This window comes from Bufo bufo, chromosome 6 (genome assembly GCF_905171765.1).
Source record: "Bufo bufo chromosome 6, aBufBuf1.1, whole genome shotgun sequence".
Lineage (NCBI taxonomy): Eukaryota > Metazoa > Chordata > Amphibia > Anura > Bufonidae > Bufo > Bufo bufo.
In genome coordinates this window covers 329,625,254-329,639,497 of record NC_053394.1, presented here as the reverse complement: position 1 = coordinate 329,639,497, position 14,244 = coordinate 329,625,254, and the positions used below count along the sequence as shown (strand labels likewise).

The following is a 14,244-nucleotide window of genomic DNA, read 5'->3' as shown; positions in this document are numbered from 1 at the left end:
TAAAGTGGGGAAAAAAGATGCTGTATGTATGGGAGACTTCTGGGGAAGAATGAACCCATAATGAGGTGCTACCAGGAACCCCATATGGTGACGCACAGCATCCCTGCAGCTCCCTTGTACAGGAGTATGGCATGTGCATGAGTCCTTAGGGAATAGTCCTGCTAATAGAATGGGTACAGATTGTGTTTTCTTACATTAGGATGATGAAGAACATTAAAGGGGTTATCCAATGAATGATTAATGTAAACATTGGACAATCGTATAGTACATATGAACCAACCCTGTACTTCACATAGATCCAGAGATCTCCACACCCATTGCTCCAACTGGTCTGCTATATTAAAGGGGTTATCCTCCGAGTTCTCCAACAGCCCCCCACATATAATATACTTACCCCACCCCCTGCGCCGCTCCTGGTCCCTGCACCCCCGCTGCTGCTTCTCCCTGTGCACTGATGAAAACATCTGGTGTTTGGGGGGGGGGACGGGGGGTGGAGCAGCCAATGATAGGGACGAGAAGCAGCAGCGGCGCAAGGAGAGGGGTAAGTATATTACATGTGGGAGGCTGTGGAGAACTTGGATAACCCCTTTAATATCAATCAGACAGCCCAAGGGGTGTGTCCTTTCTGCTGCAGCTCTCTACCTTTCACAGCTCAGGAGGCAGTTGAAGGATGGAACGGAGCATGTGCACCCAGTGAAGTGGACCGAGATATCAGAAAAGACAGCAGGTGGCGCTATACAGAGATTTTGTTGAATAATTCGGCCATACTAATTACATACAATTACAAAAGTATTCAGATCCAGGTGCCGGTTTGTAAACTGCACAATATTTTTAGTAGGACACACCCTTCAACTTTTTTCATGTGAAACTGGTTAAAAAGATTAACATAATGTTTTTATTTTCCAAGTTGGAGCTGAGGCATGAAAAGCTGAAACTTGGAATGGCCAAACAGATTACATACGAGGCTGGGCTGGATCATATGAAGGAAGAGGAATTTAAGAAGAAAAGTTACCCTGATCCTGTGACGGAGTGTAAGCCTCCCCCTCCAGCCCAGGAGTTCCAGACCGCGCGCCTGCTCCTCTCACATTTTGGGTTCCTCTCTCTTGAAGCACTGAAAGTAAGTGAGGAAAAAAACTTGGGAACTTAAAATGAGGACATTTTATCTATTGTGGTCGGCATCTTTCCAACAGTCTTCACTTCCAGACCTGTATGGGCCATTATTGAATATCATAACCTTTTGTTCTTCTTCAGGAGCCAGCAAATAGCCGTCTACCTCCTCACCTTATTGCACTCGACTCTCACATTCCTGGGTTCTTTGATGATGTTGGATACTTGGATTTGCTTCCTTGCCGTCCCTTTGATACAGTTTTCATTTTTTATATGAAGGCTGGCCAAAAAGCTAGTCAGGAGGTGAGCAAGAACAAGAGCAGTCCTGAGGTAGAAGTCATAGGGCAATGGGTTAATTTTTGCCACTACTCACTGGGGCTTATATTTTTCAGATCCTGAAGAATGTGGAGTCTTCTAGTAATGTTCAGCCGCATTTCTTGGAGTTTCTGCTTTCCCTGGGTTGGCCTGTTGATGTTGGGACGCATCCAGGTTGGACGGGCCACGTGTCCACAAGTTGGTCAATTAATTGCATCGGAGAGAATGAACAAGGTCAAGGTATGTTTGAAAACACTTGATGTCTATGAATTTTCTGTATGCGGTACAGTCAGTAACTCTTTGTAGGATACATAGTCAGCCTACTGTATGTGCAGTTGGTATATCGCTTTCCAATTTTCATTCTGTCCATCAACAATTTCACTACCACTGAAGAGTTGCTGTCTGCTTAAGTACCTGTAGTACTAGTTCAAAACCTTGCAAAGAGCATTTATTGCTAAGTATGCACATCTTGCATTGAAAATGAGGGTGGACATGGATGTCTAGATATCACTACAACCAGATAGACCTTCTTTTTTTCTTTTTTTTACTCGCTTATATAGCACTGCTATATTCTGCAGCGCTTTACAGACATTGGCATCAAGCTGGCCCCAATGGGGCTCGCAATCGAAGTTCTCGATCATCATGTCTTTGGAGGATGGGAGGAAACCCATGCAGATGTTGTCCTTTGTTGAATTTGAACCCAGGACCCCAGCGTCGAAAGGCACCTGTGCTAACCACTGAGCAACCATGCTTTTCATATCCTCCGAGCAGTACTTTAGTGCTTTCCCTATGCAAGGGTCAGGAGAGTGAAGAAATGGTCTTCAGTTACTCTGCTGAGAAATCAATTAAAGATGGTGGAATTACGGATTTAGCAGATTGAACAGTCACACTTGGGGAGTTATCACGTCTAGTTACCACGTTATCGCTGTGTCTGTTAACTCTGCTGCATCTGTAGATTGCCAAGATGAGCAGAATGAGCTTGCAAGAATTGGAAATACAAGTGTGTCTTCTAGCCGTATTCCCATTTTATTAAGTAATGCCATCACTTTATGGTCCGAATTTTGGGACTTCCATTGTTCCTGAGCCATGCTGCAGTTCTCAGCACAGCGGGTGGCTGAGGTGAAACTGTGTGGACAAGACTGGTGAAGAAGAGCATTCTTGCCATTGTGGTGGTCACAAATCACTGCAAAAAATGCATGAGGGGCTCCGATATGTTCCTGACTGGAAGATATTGGCAAAGTTCTCTGCTTTTAACATCGGCCTGAGGAATTAGCTAGTATTTTGGTGCATTTTTTGCAGTGAATTGTGTATGTATATATTTTTTCATCTGCACAATGTATCATTTTGTGTAAGATGTCCTTGTGGTGCATGCGGTCCGCCCCGGCATCCTCCATTGTACGCATTTTTTGCTGGGGATTGCCGTTACCTGCGGACCGCATGCGGAGGAATTGCTCCCCCGGTTCTAGACACGCTACAGTGTCTGGGTTTGGAGCATTTCCACCCGTTTAGAGTTTTTGTCAATGTGGTGGTCCTAGAGGTTGGAAACCCTCTGATCATAAAGTGATGACATACCCTTGCGATATGCCATCACTTTTCAAGAGGGGGATGCCCCTTTCAGTTTATACTACCCCCCTATGTCACACTTACAGGGGCTCAGGAAGCCGAGATAAGACGATGGGACAATATTTTGCAAACCTATCTTCCGTTTTTTTTTTTTTCTTTCTGCAGAAGAAACAACTAATTCTGAGGACAGTGGTGGAAGCATATTTAACGGGGAGAAGAAAGTCCTGTACTACGCAGATGCCTTGACAGAAATAGCTTTTGTTGTACCCTCCGCAGTGGAGTCTCAGAGTAAGTCCTAAAACATTGTATTTGGTGCTGCACCAGGCTGAATATCCCAGAGCACTACTCCGTGACATGTCATTAACTGTTTTACCATTGTGCTTCCTCCTAATAGCAGATACTTCAGAAAGTAATGTATCTGAGCAGGAAAGTGACTCCAACATGGATCTTCTGCCGGGAATATTAAAGCAGCCTCTAACATTGGAACTGTTTCCTAACCATACAGAAAGCTTGAATTCTACACAAAGGGTGAGATGTTATTTATTATAGCCACACAGTAAGAATGAGGGTAAGGCTGGCCCTACCCATTACATAGCTGACAGCGCAACGCTCGTTTGGCCAACATCCATCTCTCCCAACATTCTCCTACACATGCATCGCTGCTTCCAGACACCACGTGTGGCCGTTGATCTCCCCATGAATAAAATTATTGGCTAGTTGAAATCAAACTGCCCAATCCATATCTCCCCCGACGTTGCCAAAATCAGTAGGTTGGGCTGATGTTTGCCTAATGCAGGGATGCTCAGCCTGCGGCCCTCCAGCAGTTGTAAAACTACAACTCCCACCATACCCTGCTGTAGGCTGTCTGGGCATGCTGTTTGCACCAGCTTGAGGGCCACACCCCTGGTCTAATGTGTGTGGCTAGCTTAAGGCCACTTTCACACTGCAGTTGTTTGGATGGAGAGTCAAATGTATTCATAGGTCCCTATTTCTCTGACAAAGACTTTCCCTCAGCCACATTAACTTTGAGTGGTGTTGGGGCAGCTTCATGCCACCTGCACCGAGTGAGCATGATGGGTACTGCTCTCCTGCGCTGTAGTTATGAGAGGGAGAACTACCTTCTGTAGTCTAGTTGGGGATATATAGAAATAAGGAATTGATTTATAAACTGTCGGAGCATTGTTTTGTTCCTCCAGCTCAGTCCCACATCTAGGACAAGGAAGACTCCACACGGGCGAACAGTTCCCCCACTGGGACCAGAGACCAAGGTGGCTGTTGTATGGCTGGAGCAGTACGATGACTTGGGTATAGTTTTTAGAACCCCTTAATTGTGGCAGATATGCTCCACCTGCCTTCATAGCTGCTTCTAAATGGCAAGTAGTAATTGTGTCCTGTTTGCCTCCCAGAGAACTTCCCACTCTCGGACCTAGCAGCCGAGACCAGCACTGGTATAGAGACTACAACCAACAGCAGCACTTCCATCAGGTAACACATTCACCTGCTGTGAGCTTTCTACCCTCTGTCTGAAATATTGCAAATAATGTCATGTATCACTTGATCCTTTTTTTTAGGAACAGCACACCTGAGAAGGAGGTTCCTGTAATCTTCATACACCCCCTGTACACAGGCTTGTTCCGGGTGAAAGTACATGGGGCCTCTGGAAAATTCAATATGGTTATCCCCTTGGTGGATGGAATGGTGGTGAGCAGAAGAGCGCTCGGTGAGTTTTTAGCTTTTATCTAATTCCGTAGCAATGAAAATGGTTTAGGGTAAAGTATAGGTAAAGGACAGATTGCTAGTCTGCAGTGTGATTCCCATTAATAAGCATGAGTGGTTATAGCTGTTGTAGATAGCAGAGGCCGGCCATTCCTGCGGTTCAAAGAGGCCCCCAGCAGTCAATGAGATGTGTATATCAAAAAATATCCTAGAAATATATTTTTTGTGGGATAAACCCTATTGTGTGTCTACACCTGGTAAAATGATCTATGTATCTCATAGTAATAGTAGTCTAGTCCAGTTGTACACCCCTACATCTTTATCCAACGTCTTACTGACCCACATAAATGCATGATGGGAAGAAAAAAACAGGGAAGATAGAGGGCAGTATGACTGCAGATTCAGACTATGCAGATTTTTTATTTTTTTTTGTAGTCTGCTACCATGGAGACACACAAGGCTGCATAGATGCTAGAGACACAAAACAGTAAAAGAGCTTTAGTGAAGATGTTAAAGGGGTGTTCCCATCACAGACAATGGGGGCATATCGCTAGGATATGCCCCCATTGTCTGATAGGTGCGGGTCCCATGCTGAGAACAGAGCAGGGAAGATCGGTGGTGGGCATACTGCGCGTGCACAGCCACCTTCCATTCATTTCTATGGGGCCGCCGAGAATAGCTGAGCGCTGACCCAGCTATTTCAGTCAGCCCCATAAAAGTGAATGGGAGTGGTGGCCGCGCAAGCGCGGTGCACTCCCATTCACTTGTATAGGGAGAGCGCTTGGCAGTGGCCGCACCCCAGGAAACCCGGGGTCATCCAGCCACCACTCTCCATGCTCCGTTCTCAGTTTTTGGCGTAAGTGCTGGTCCCTGAGGTGGGACCCGCACCTATCAGACAATAGCGATATGCCCCCATTATCTGTGATGGGAATACCCCTTTAAGGATGTTCTTGTTAATTTGCTTTAACCTTTTTAGGCTTTTTGGTAAGACAAACGGTCATCAACATCTGCAGGAGAAAGAGGTTGGAAAGCGACTCCTACAACCCACCACATGTGCGACGAAAGCAGAAAATCACAGACATAGTCAACAAGTACAGGAACAGACAGCTCGAGCCAGAGTTTTACACCTCTCTCTTCCATGAAGTTGGTGTGAAGAGCTGCACTCCTTAAACCAAAATTCACCCACTCCGTGGGGCCTTGGGGCCAATGACTATGGAGCCTTGGGGCCAATGTTAAAAGGGCCACTCTGGCAAGGTCTGGAAACCAAAAAATATGAGCGGATGCACTGAATGTGTGCTTAAGGAGGGTCCATGGCACGAGGGATTATAGTCAACGTTGATGCAGGCAAAATGATTATCACTTACTGCCTCCTGTAGATTTTCATTTAAGCTACACATGGATCCTCAACGCAAGAAGTTACCAACAAACCAGAAATCGGGCTCCAGTGCGTGAGCTCAAGGACTTGAGAGAAGAAGGCTGTGGACAGAGGTGTAAAGGGTTTAGCCATAAAGGTTTATACATCCCACCATTTTGTAGGTGACCACAGGCTAATAACGTGTTGCCGGTCAGTAAGAAGACCTTATGCTGAGGTTAGGGGGGAACCTCTTTATGTATGCAATCCTTTATTCAGTTACATCACCAAAAGCATTAAAGACTGTCAGAGGTGTATGCTTGGACAGTATGCAGCCTACCTAAAGTGTCTCCTTTAATCTAAAATATCAAATGTATTCTGACTTGTTGACCCCTTCCAGTACATTGCACTTCTTCATAGACATGTGGGCATAAGATGACCATTACATTCTCTAAAACTTAGGTTTTCAGCATTTTAGCCATTTGCTCCCATTTCCATAGACCTCTAGGCTGCGCCTACAGAAGACGGCCGTATCAAATATGGCCAGATCTTCTGATCTGTATGAAACCACTACTTTGCTGTATTTGTATGGTTTTATAGTCTACGTATATTCCCATTTATATGTTATACGTACATTAAGCCCTCTTAATGAACAGATTTTGATAGAGGGGCAATCCTCTCTATAATAAAGCCTTCGTATGGGAATTTTATATTAAAACTCACATGAAGGGTCTTGTCTTTCTGAAAGCTTATCTTTGTGTTTTATTACAAATTGATAAAGAAGCCTCCCTTTACAGAACTGATATCAGTGGAAATGGTGATATTTGAGCCATAAACATTTTCTCTCGCACTTTGGGGGGGGGATATGTGGGGCCCCACAATCGTATTCATGTAGTGAACAAACAGTAAAGTAAATGCCCACCCTTGAGCACCATAATTTTGCTCATAAATTTACAAATGTATCTTAAGAGCTTTGTTGGAGCTCCATTTTTCTGATTAGACACCCACATCCCCTGCATAAACATATTTAGAACTCTGACTATTTGCAGCCACCACTAGGGGGAGCCCACTGCATACTCTTATTATTGAGTTCAATGGTGGCTGCAAGCAGCAAGTATACAGTCTACGTCCAAGATTTGGAGCTTTAATTCAGAAAAAGGATGCTCCACACGCAATGAAGATATTAGGGCTTTCCTTTGACAGTTGGGCGCATCTACTGCCAGATGAAAAGAATTTCACTGCATTTATTTTTGTCTATAATAATCTAGTTTCAGAGGGTCTTGTTGATGGCAATAAGATTTGTGACTATGTTTTGATTCATCCTCCACCTTCAGAATACGTCACCCTCCACCCCACACACGTCTGCCATCTGTAGCGTGCAATCTCAGTCACGTGGTAACCAACCAAACCCCACCAGTTAAACCCAGATAATATTTACTGCACCAAGTCCAAGTGGAATGATGAGTTTGTGAGTCAGAGGGGCTGGTTCCTCTCTGGTAGTCCAAGCTTAGAGCATCCCTTTAAATGTACATATGTTTTTTCTGTTGAAATATCTTTTCAAATATTGTTTCCTTTGATCTATACTATCACTTGAATTATTGCCTTTGTGTGGGGTGTACTGTCTTGGAAAGACTTGTACAGTTTCTTCTTCTGTGTCTGATCTCCACTGATCGAATGGTTAATCTGGCTTTCATGTAGCAGATTAAAGTCCTCGCCCCCGTTTGCACTCTGAAGCCCATATGTATTGATTTTTTTTATATACATATATCTATAACTTTATTTGGGAACACATTTAGCCACTTGGCTTGCACTCACCGATGCAAGATGCGTGCACTGTTTTATCCAAGTTCTTGTAAGTCATGGACACTGTGGAAATCTTCCTGGTTACTGTACTCTGTATATAGGGCGTAGAGTCACTGTAAATAGAAAGCGATGACTCTGGTTAGCAGATTTCCTGTAACCTTTTTCCTGTTAAGCCACGAAACATGGTTTCTGTTCATGCCAGTCGCCTTTCTCTGAAAGGAATACACATCTGATATTGAATGTAACACATTTAGTCAAATAAATTTTAAAGGCAATTATTATTTAAAGAAAACCCATGTGTGTTTTATTTCATCCCAGTATTGTTTGGAGTACAGCTTGGGTATGACTTATCCAAGATTTGGATCTAATATGTTTCGAATATTCAGTTTTACTGTACTGAATGGTAACTCGGATGCTGCCGTACCAAACACACGCCATGGACACGGTGGGCATGGTTCCTTAAAGGGGTTGTCTAGCCATTAATATTGATGACATATCATCAGATCGGTGGGGATCCGACACCTGGCAACCCCGCCAATCAGCTGTTTAACAAGGAGGCGGCACTCCATGCAAGCTCCACTCCCTCGTCATGAAGCGGTGGCGTAGTGTAATTACAAGCACTCCATTCACTTGAATGGAGCAGATACTTGTATTGCACTGCACTTCCAAGATGAAGTGCAGTGTAATAAAGAGGAAGCCTTCTCTTCAAACAGCAGATCGGGTGGGGTGCTGAGTGTCTGAACCCCGACGATCAGCTATTGCTGACCTATCCTGAGGATAGGTCATCAATATTAACGGCCAGGCAACCTAGTTTCACATCGGTCTTATTAAATCCAGCAAAATTTTCTGACAGGAACAGGCTGCTGGATTTCAGCACAGCCAGACACTATCGTTCACCTCTGGAGCCCATTGACTATAATAGGATCTGGCAGGTTTCCTGAATGACTAAGGCCCCTTTCACACGGGCGAGTATTCCGCGCGGATGCGATGCGTGAAGTGAACGCATTGCACCCGCACTGAATACCGACCCATTCATTTCTATGGGGCTGTTCACATGAGCGGTGATTTTCACGCATCACTTGTGCGTTGCGTGAAAATCGCAGCATTCTCTATATTCTGCGTTTTTTCACGCAAAGCAGGCCCCATAGAAGTGAATGGGGTTGCGTGAAAATCGCAAGCATCCGCAAGCAAGTGCGGATGCGGTGCGATTTTCACGCATGGTTGCTAGGTGACAGTCTATTCACTGTGTATTATTTTCCCTTTATAACATGGTTATAAGGGAAAATAATAGCATTCTGAATACAGAATGCTTAGTAGGTGATCAATTGAGGGTTAAAAAAATAAATAAAAATTAACTCACCTTCTCCTCTTGTTCGCGTAGTTCCCCGTCTCTTCTTTACTTCTTAGAAGATGAACTGTCGGCTAGGACCTGTGGTGACTTCAGATTACATAGTCCATCACCATGGTGATGGACCATGTGATAGGAGCATGTGATCTGAAGTCACCAAAGGTCCTTTAGCCCACAGCTCATCATTAAAGAAGTAAAGAAGAGACCGGGAACTACGCGAACAAGAGGAGAAGGTTAGTTCATTTATTTTTTTTAACCCTCAATTGATCACCTACTAAGCATTCTGTATTCAGAATGCTATTATTTTCCCTTATAACCATGTTATAAGGGAAAATAATACAATCTACACAACACCTAACCCAAGCCCGAACTTCTGTGAAGAAGTTTGGGTTTGGGTACCAAACATGCCTGATTTTTCTCACGCGAGTGCAAAACGCATTACAATGTTTTGCACTCGCGCGGAAAAATCGCTGGTGTTCCTACAACGCACCCGCACATTTTCCAGCAACGCCCGTGTGAAAGAGTCCTAAGGGTCCTTTTAGCATTTGTGGCAGTCATAGGGTTAAAGGGAACTTGTCACTAACACAATGCCTTTAGACGTTAGATGCCAATGTCCTATTTTCCCTCTAGTGTGGTGCCAACCATCAAGAGGAGAAAACAATAAGAGATCAGAATACTTTTACCTGGAGTGGATATGCCTAAAGTTAGATGTCTTTATGGAGCAAACCACATACAGGCTGGTGGGGGGGGGGGGGGGTTCTTAATTGTATACTTCATAAAAAATGTGTTTTGGAGTTCTAAGACTAGGGATGAGCGAACTTGTGTTTTACAGGTTCGGCCATTATTACAATTCCGCTATTCTATGACAGAATGCATAACGGAAGCCTTTAAGAGGCATTCCGTCATAATAGAAGTCTATGGGACGCATGACGGATCTGTCTGGTTTCAGTTATGCAGGCGAGTACTGCATGATGAAAACCAGATGGATCCGTTATGCAGCCCCCAGACTTCTATTATAACGGAATGCCTCTAAAGGCATTCAGTCACAGAATTCTGTTTATGGCCCGTGGTAACGGAATTATAAGAAAACCCAAACTTGAACTTGTAAAGCACAAGTTCGCTCATCCCTAAGACCACTTTTTGAAGTTAAGAAGATAAAAGGACCTAAAAACTAATATAGATAGATTTAAACACAAAATTAGCACTCACAGTATCCTGCTCATGAAGGGGTGGATCTGGTCAGTTCATAGAAACCTGCATATCTCCATAATAAACCCATGAATAAATAATTACATACATAAATTAATGAGGCTTGTCGGTTCCCAAAAAAACTTGCTCTGCTCATCTCATTAGTACATGGATGAGTATATAAGACCAGCAGTAAATCACTGGTAAAAAAAAAAAGGTGTATGTATGTGTATATAATTAATATAAATATATGTATAATGTATGTGTATATAATATAAATTTTATTAGAGAGAGAGCGATATAGTATACATACATTCTCCTAGTGTAAAGGTCAATACGATTAGCTCACCTCCTAAATCTGTCTGACAGGATGAAAGAAGTCCAAAGGATCTTTCAAGCCGATCCCAGAACTGTGTGGCCGGCTGAATCCTGATCCGATGCTCTGTAGTGCTGTCAGTCACTGACTGCAGTACAGGGCACCTTGCCAGTCATAGAGAACTGTATCAGTGTATTAAGAAGATAGTAATACAGGATTTTTTTTCTCATTTTCATGGGGGGGTCATTATAACTATTAGGTGCAATATGAAAGGAGAGTGGGATTATAATTTCCTAGGGCACTATGGGGGGGTTATGAGTACTGGCCGTTATAGGGGACGTTATATAAGTACTATAGGGAGTCATTAAAACTACTGTGTGCACTACTAAGCCACTATAGGGGAGCATGATAAATAATAGTGGCAGTCCCTATGAATTTCTGTCTGTGTGTTATGCACAGCCAACCAACTAGATTGATCTGCACATACGTACGTTGGGTGTCTGGGAAGGTTTTAGACCGGGTCTCTGCTCTCTATGATGTACCATTCCTGAGATTTTCCCCAAAAATGTATTCGCCAAAAGGAGCTTACAGCTTCACTCACATTCTAACTGCCATTCAAACAGTCAAGGAGATTACTGCAGGAAGCAACCAAGCCGCTTCCTCTGTTAGTCCCGGCTGTCACGTGACCGCTGAGTGCCGCTAACGAGACCCTGATCAGTAATGCCTCCACAGGGGGCTATTTTCTCCTATAACTGGGGCTCCTGTGGATGCCCCAGTTACAACGGAAACGGTGAAAAAAAAGTCTATGTCCTCCAGTTGTCTTTTAAAACGGACCTGTCACCTCTCCTGACACGCCTGTTTTAATAGCTTCAAGCATTCCCCGTGTAATAACAATTCTGGAACATCTGTTCTTATGGTGCTGTTATGCCATTCCTTTATTATTTCAACTAGAAGCTATGAATTAATTTCTAGCAGTCTTCAGTAAGGGTACACATCGGTGGTACCCAGTTGGAGATGTGTACCTGCATAGTCTAAAAATGGCAGCAATGATTGGATAGAGTGAGTCTGTGCAGGTGCACACCCCCAACTGATTAGCACTAGTGTTGGTCGAGCACCAACGTGCTCGGGTGCTCGAGTAGAACACCTCGGGATGCTCGGGTGCTCTACCGAACACAATGGAAGTCATTGGGAGAACCTGAGCATTATACCAGGCACCCCCTGGTCTGAAGAGGGGAGGGTGTCTGGTTCATAGTAAAAGGTCAGAAATTGATGGGAACACCACTAAAATGGTTTGTGAACAGCATGGGGAGGATGTTTGAAAGCATCTTGGACTTCCAGATTGCTGCTGGGAATGATGTTGTCTGAGTAGTACGCCACTTTTACACACTGACAATAATACGCACCAAACCAAACATAAAATCGATTTTAGAGGAAAAATTGTTAGGAAACATTTGTTCCTGTATATTTACTTGTATATAAAGTGCAAGTGCTGCAAAAATTACAAGGAAGAGGCGCTCCGATACAACCTGTATATCACATAAAGGAGGGCCTCCTTCACATTGTGGTACAATTGTTCAGGTAGTGGGACTCCTACACTCATAAAGCCTATGCACTAAGTGAAAGGGCTGCCAAAAATTACAAGAAACCGGCACTCCAATACACCGTTTATTACACATAAAGGAGGGCATCATACACACCCTTGAAAAATTATGATTGATGGCCTGCTGGTAACCCTCAAAAACTATTGGAGCAAGGGCCTGCTGAAATGACCATCTAAAACATTAGGAGCAAAGGCAGCCTAATAAGCATGTTGATATGATGGAGGAGGACGAGAAATAGAGAGACCATATACCCTTTTTAGTGGTGGAAGGGGTGCATGGGAATACAGTGTATTCAATACACCATAAATGCCGCATTTAGAGTGCCATTATGTTCAGCCGCTTTCCTTTGGTGGAGTAGAGAAGTCAGGGGCAATCCAGGCCTTGTTCATTTTGATAAGAGTCAACCTGTCAGCATTTTCAGTTGACAGTCGGATGCGCTTATTAGTTATTATGCCCCCAGCAGCACTAAATACCCGCTCTGACAAAACGCTGGCGGCGGGGCAGGCCAGCACCTTCAAGGCGTAGAGCTCTAGCTTGGACACCCAATAGTTGTAAGGCACATAGGGATCACTGAGGACGCTGATACGGTCTGCTACGTACTCCACCATCTTCCAAAGTTTTTCCCTCCTTGTGACACTAGACCGTGCATCAGGTTGAGGGTGCTGGCGGGGTGTAATAAAACCGTCCCAGGCCTTTGAGAGTGTTGCCCTGCCTCTGTTGGAACTGCTGTCTGTTCCAATCATCTCCCCTTCTCGGTTGGCCAAGGAACTACGTACTCTGCAGCCAGCGTTGTCAGCTGGAAATTCTTGGAGCAATTTTTCCACAAGGACTTTCTGGTATTGCACCATTTTGTTCGTCCTCTCCACCACAGGAATGAGAGATGGGAAGTTTTCTTTGTAGAAAGCGGGGGTCGAGAAGGGTGTCCCAACAGACAAAACTTCGCTGTCTCAATCTCCTCATCCTCCTCCTCTTCTACCCATCCACGCTGGACAGATGGAATAAAACTTTCATGGGTACTACCCTCTGTAGCGGAGGCAACCGTCTCCTGCTCCTCCTCCTCATCATCCAATTCGCGCTGAGAAGACAAACTGAGGGTGGTCTGGCTATTAACCTGTGTACTGTCTTCCCCCATTCCCACCTCTTCCACATGCAAAGCGTCCGCCTTAATTGTGAGCAGCGAGCATTTCAGTAGACACAGAAGTGGGATAGTTAAGCTGATAATAGCGTTATTGCCGCTCACCATCTTTGTTGATTCCTCAAAGTTGTGTAAAACCTCACAGAGGTCAGACATCAATGCCCACTTGTCGCTTGTGAAGAGTGGAAGCTGACTGGAAAGGCGACGACCATGTTGCAGCTGGTTTTCCACTACTGCACTCTGCTGCTCACAAAGCCTGGCCAACATGTGGAACGTGGAGTTCCAGCGCGTGCTCACGTCGCACAACAGTTGGTAAGCTGGCAATTGCAAGCGCTGCTGCAGCATTGCCAGACCGGCAGAAGCTGTCGATGACTTGCGGAAATGGGCACACACGCGGCGCACCTTCACCAGTAGCTCAGGCAAATTGGGGTAGCTTTTGAGAAACCGCTGAACCACTAGGTTGAAAACGTGGGCTAGTCATAGTATGTGTGTGAGCTTTCCGAGCTCCAAAGCAGCCGCCAAGTTACAGCCATTATCAGACACAACCATGCCTGGTTGTAGGTTAAGTGGCGAGAGCCACAGCTCAGTCTGGTCCCTTATACCCTACCACAGCTCTGCGGCGGTGTGCTGTTTGTCACCTAAGCAGATCAGTTTAAGCACGGCCTGTTGCCACTTCCCCACTGTAGTGCTACACTGCTTCCAGCTACTGACTGGTGCTGCAAGATGACAATTCAGAGGTGTAAGTGGAGGAGAAGTGGGGGTTGCAGCCATTTACGTAGGTGGTGGCTGAAACCCTGATGG

General features: G+C 44.7%; 1 protein-coding gene across 11 annotated transcripts in view; it reads left to right on the top strand.

Annotated features, from left to right (window-relative positions):
• The window catches only part of RALGAPB (Ral GTPase activating protein non-catalytic subunit beta), a 95,290-nt gene extending 87,161 nt beyond the window's left edge, over window positions 1-8,129 (top strand). For 8 of the 11 annotated variants that reach the window (XM_040438216.1, XM_040438214.1, XM_040438212.1 and 5 more), the window contains 9 exons: window positions 908-1,117; window positions 1,252-1,410; window positions 1,500-1,662; window positions 3,151-3,273; window positions 3,380-3,513; window positions 4,182-4,290; window positions 4,392-4,470; window positions 4,557-4,705; window positions 5,678-8,129. In XM_040438216.1, the coding sequence (XP_040294150.1) occupies window positions 908-1,117; window positions 1,252-1,410; window positions 1,500-1,662; window positions 3,151-3,273; window positions 3,380-3,513; window positions 4,182-4,290; window positions 4,392-4,470; window positions 4,557-4,705; window positions 5,678-5,871 (1,320 nt within the window). In that variant the 3' untranslated portion in view covers window positions 5,872-8,129. Of the gene's footprint in view, window positions 1-907; window positions 1,118-1,251; window positions 1,411-1,499; window positions 1,663-2,010; window positions 2,398-3,150; window positions 3,274-3,379; window positions 3,514-4,181; window positions 4,291-4,391; window positions 4,471-4,556; window positions 4,706-5,677 lie in introns of those variants that run through there. The other 3 variants (XM_040438217.1, XM_040438215.1, XM_040438218.1) reach the window with 2 other exon arrangements.
• Window positions 8,130-14,244: the final 6,115 nt, after the last annotated feature.